General features: G+C 32.4%; 1 protein-coding gene across 1 annotated transcript; it reads right to left on the minus strand.

The window, feature by feature from the left end:
- Positions 1-1,727: 1,727 nt before the first annotated feature.
- On the minus strand, positions 1,728-4,072 carry LOC145039015 (cold-regulated protein 27-like). Its single transcript, XM_078987179.1, has 5 exons — positions 3,849-4,072; positions 2,952-3,149; positions 2,631-2,865; positions 2,301-2,416; positions 1,728-2,113 (listed from the first exon to the last, which is right to left on the minus strand). Exons 1-5 carry the CDS (start codon positions 3,903-3,905, stop codon positions 2,066-2,068), a joined length of 654 nt encoding a protein of 217 aa, XP_078843305.1. The 5' UTR covers positions 3,906-4,072; the 3' UTR covers positions 1,728-2,065.
- Between the last annotated feature and the right edge of the window lie 337 nt (positions 4,073-4,409).

The following is a 4,409-nucleotide window of genomic DNA, read 5'->3' on the forward strand; positions in this document are numbered from 1 at the left end:
TTAGAATGTAAATGCAGGGAAGGATACGCGGATCTTTTGTTATAGTCGGGTTGATCCATATACTTGACACGGAGATATAAAAGAAGAGAGAGAGAAGATATGTGGCAGATGAGAGTCTTCAGCTTGAGAGATAGATCTAGGGTTTTCTCTTCTTTCGTTGTTCGTGTTTTCTACTTCTCTCTGATCTTGTGTTGTTATGATGATAGATTAACAATCAGATGTTTCTATTCGTATAATCTGTTTTAGATTAGGTAGGGGTGTCAATTTATGACACGACACGACAAAAATACACGACACGAAACGAAATCGGGACGAAATCATAATTCGAATTCGTTTTCGTGTCGTGTTCGTGTCAAGTTTAAAAAACACGATGTCGTGTCGTGTTTGCAAATCCACATGAAATTGACACGATTGAGCATGTATTTGTCGTGTTTTCGTGTTTGTCGTGTTTATCGTGTTATATATGATTAAATATGAATTAAATAAAATAATAGTTATGTAATATTATCTTTATCGTGTCGTGTCGTGTTGTCATTTTTTAATTGGTTCGTTTTCGTGTTAGTGAAAAAAAACACGAGATCGTGTCGTGTCGTGTTCGTGTTACAAAAAACCTTGTCGTGTCGTGCCTGACACGAGACGACAGCCCGATTTGACAGGCCTAAGATTAGGATTGAGTGTAGTTGAATGAGAATAGATTAGGGTTTTGTAGTGAGGTTTCAGTTGTAAGTACGTGAAAACCTTCTGTTTCTTTGTCCTAAATTGATATAAGAAATGAAGATGTTGGGAAAAATATTTTGTGTAATTTCAACATGATCACGTAGATCATGCAGACACACACAATTTTCCAATCATGCATTGATTTATATTATTTATTAATGTTACAATTCTAAATCGGTTAATTCTATACTTTGTAAACATTATTCACAATTAGTTTAATCTTCACATTCATAATCCTAATCAGAGGCTTTTCATACCGTTAATCCTAATAAAAAATTGTTTTGACTTTATAGTTCTATTCTAAGGATTTTTTTAATTTAAAATCAATACTTCTAGGTAAGTTAAGTTTTTGGTTCTTCTTCACTTTGTGATATATTAAGAATGTATTTTTTTTTTTAATTTTCTTTTTTATTTACTATTTTTGACATAATCACATTGAATGTATATGAGTGATTGTTTTTTTTAATCCAGATAACACGTAATATAAATGTTTAGCTATTTTATTTTATAGTTTTTTTTTTATATAATCGCATTGAACGTGTATGAATGTTTGGCTTTATTTTAATGTTAATATCGATTATCAATATATGAAGTTATTAATGTCGATTTTTTTTTTAATGTTTTATACTTTTATTAAATGTTTTTTATTTTGAATGTGATTATGTGTTATCTCACATTGAGTATCAAAGATACACATTTCATTATATTATTATAAGCTAGGTTACAAACATTGGTGCTAAGGATTTTTTGTATTCTCTTTAAATTTTTTATGCCACTATAATTTCATCATTTATATTATTTTGTGGGTTAACCAATATTAACCATTAACCAAAACCGTTAACCGATAAAAACCATTAACCATAACCAATATTCCTCATATCCAATGATTACCAAAATGCATTAACCAATCATAATGGTTATGGTTCGGTTTTGACCAATAACCGAACCAAACCGCCCCATACACACCCCTAATACGAGGAACCTAAACACGAAATATGGCCATATATATATATATATAAATTCTTAAGCCTAAGACCTCATATCAATATAGTCATATATATGAATTCTTCATATTGTTATTGTTACATCAAGCATATGCATAATTGCAAACATTTATTACTAAACAAAGCAAAATATCCACCTCAAACCATTTGATTTTCTTCAAGCTAGGATTGATGGATGATGTAGCAAGATGGCTCTATTTAACCACAAACTAATTAAAGAACGACCTATCTATCTTGATTTTTCCAATTTCTTCCATATCATGTACAACTTTACTACCAAGAGTAGCATGGGTTAATTTATCTCCACTTAACAACATATTAATTTCCTCATCTTCAACATCTTTTCATAACGCCTTATTTTTTGCCATTGTAGAAGTACAAAAAGGAACCACCTGATAAACAAATCTCAATCAGAAACAGAACAGCACAGAACAGGACAAATTAGGTTAGATTTTACTGTGTTTGGCGTGCATAGGACTGGGACTAGGGCTAAGACTGATGTCAATAGTGGGACAAGGGTTTGCTTTTGATTTCGAGTTTGTGTAAAAGACGAAAATACCCTTCTGTCATTCAAATTACCTGATCGTTGCTTGAATTAGCGACTGTAGTTGTTCTTTTCCTTTTTGTGTTGTTTGGTTTGTTTGTGTTTGTCTTCTCGATTGATAGGTCTTCAACAAAATTTTGATCTGTCATTTCTGTAAGAAAATTTCACCGGATGTTTAAAATAAATGCAAGAAATAGCAATGTACTTTCATTGCTTTGTTTATTATAATTTATAGCATCCTACTTTCATAAATGTGCAAAAGACATGAATGCCCTCCTCATCATGAATATATATATATATATATATATATATATATATATATATATATATATATATATATATATAAGTAACTTAGAAGTAAGTACCTGTATTACTATCAGATTCAGGAACAGGATTTTGCTGTGAAGTTTCAGGTGATGATGATAGTGATTCATGGAGGGAAGGGGATGCTGATGTCATAGCTCCATGTCTGTTTCCATTTGTGAAATGTTGGATCCATGGATTGGTTAAAGAAACATGGGATCTTTCTGAATCTTTAAGTTGTGGGTTTTCTTTCATGAACTTTTTCTTTGTCCAACAGCCACCCTGATGAACTTTAAACTGCAAAAAAAGAAATTGGATCAGAAGGATGGAAATGAATATAAAAGGGGTTTGAAAAGAGATGTATAATGGGTTAGATTTTAAACCTGGCCTGAAGGGATACGTGGAGCATTAGTGTGGTTTTTCCAAAATGAAATTGCTTTTGAGGAGGAGGTTTTTTGTGTTTGATAGTTTTGTATGTCTAAAGAGTTGTATAATTGGTCAACGAATGATGCTTCTATTGACTTCAGATATAAACTATGCTTCTCATTTGTCCATTCTGATGATTCCTTTTTCTGGGATTCCTGATTTGTGAAAAGAATAGTGTATGAATTAGTAAACATGAGAACAGAATTTTGAGAAACGAACACAAAAATGTTTAGAACCCTTGATAATGAGGCAAGAATTCATTGAAGTCACAGAGTTTGAATATGAACATTAGAATACGGGATTACTGATGCTCTATGATAGAAGAATACAAAAACAAACATTGATTATACACAAACACTATAAAGAAAAATCAAAAGTTGGTTTGTTTGAAGCCAAAAACACAAATTTCTCCATACATCGATGCAAAACAATCTGCAGAACAGTATAAAGCACGAAGGAGAATACCAAACGTAATACTAAAAAGACCACAAGATTGCTTTCAGAGCACGGAAATCAATGTCTGAAGCTGGAATTGAAGCTCATTTAATTTGATTTAAAGCGATTTCGCTCCATAGAATTAGCAGACAAAAGCACCATGTGAGAAAGAGATGTTCTATTGCAAAACGTACGCAAAACGATGATAAACCACAATATTAGTGCTACAAATCAATATAAGGATAAGTTTAAAACAAACAGACCTGATAACTCAATTAAGATGAAAAGGGCGAAAAAACCTAAATATACACATCACAATTCAGATAAAAAACAGACACAAACAGATCTTAAATTATTGACCACAAATCTAACATCATATAGAAATAAACATATGATCAAGTTAAGGACAAATAAACTACCATAATTGAACTCTCCTCCTGCTCCACAAAATCACTCAGTAGCACGTTGCCGGTCATCTCCAACTCCAAATAGCACGTCTGCGTCAAAGTCGCCGTCGCCGGAGGACAAACTTTATCTTTGGTATCACAATAAAGATCTTGAATAGAGAATTAAAGAAAATCGTGAGAGAGAAAAATCGCTGTAGATTTGGATATTTTCTGGTGACAAAGTGACCAAAAAAGTGCGTTCGAGAGTCCATTTTGATGCTGAAGGGGTAAAAATGGCCAGATGTCAAGGCTTTTACACGTGTCATGGCGTGTTCCTACAGCCACGTCGTCTTAGATCCACGTCAGCGTTCAGATATTTTCCTGCCGTCGGATTTTTATTTTTGTGAACTAGATATTTTGTATTGCCCTCAAAATATCAGCCGCCGGTTGCAATTTTACATTTTTGCCCATAACCTTTAGACACGCAAAGAAAAAAATTGCAGATTCAATTTGAGTAAGATCTAAAAAAAAAGTTTATTAGTTAAAAAGGTCCGTAATTGATGGTTTTGTTATGGTTTGGTCTTTACATCGTTA

The sequence above is a fragment of the Lactuca saligna genome, chromosome 4 (assembly GCF_052625555.1).
Source record: "Lactuca saligna cultivar CGN05327 chromosome 4, ASM5262555v1, whole genome shotgun sequence".
In the NCBI taxonomy this organism is placed as follows: Eukaryota; Viridiplantae; Streptophyta; class Magnoliopsida; order Asterales; family Asteraceae; genus Lactuca; species Lactuca saligna.

Excerpts from the sequence above, each read along its gene's own strand:
- LOC145039015 (XM_078987179.1), bottom strand. The coding sequence starts at position 3,905 with ATGACCGGCAACGTGCTACTGAGTGATTTTGTGGAGCAGGAGGAGAGT. Across the intron at positions 3,150-3,848 it reads AGGAGGAGAGTTCAATTATG|GAATCCCAGAAAAAGGAATC; the intron begins GTAGTTTATTTG and ends TTCACAAATCAG. Across the intron at positions 2,866-2,951 it reads CACGTATCCCTTCAGGCCAG|TTTAAAGTTCATCAGGGTGG; the intron begins GTTTAAAATCTA and ends CTTTTTTTGCAG.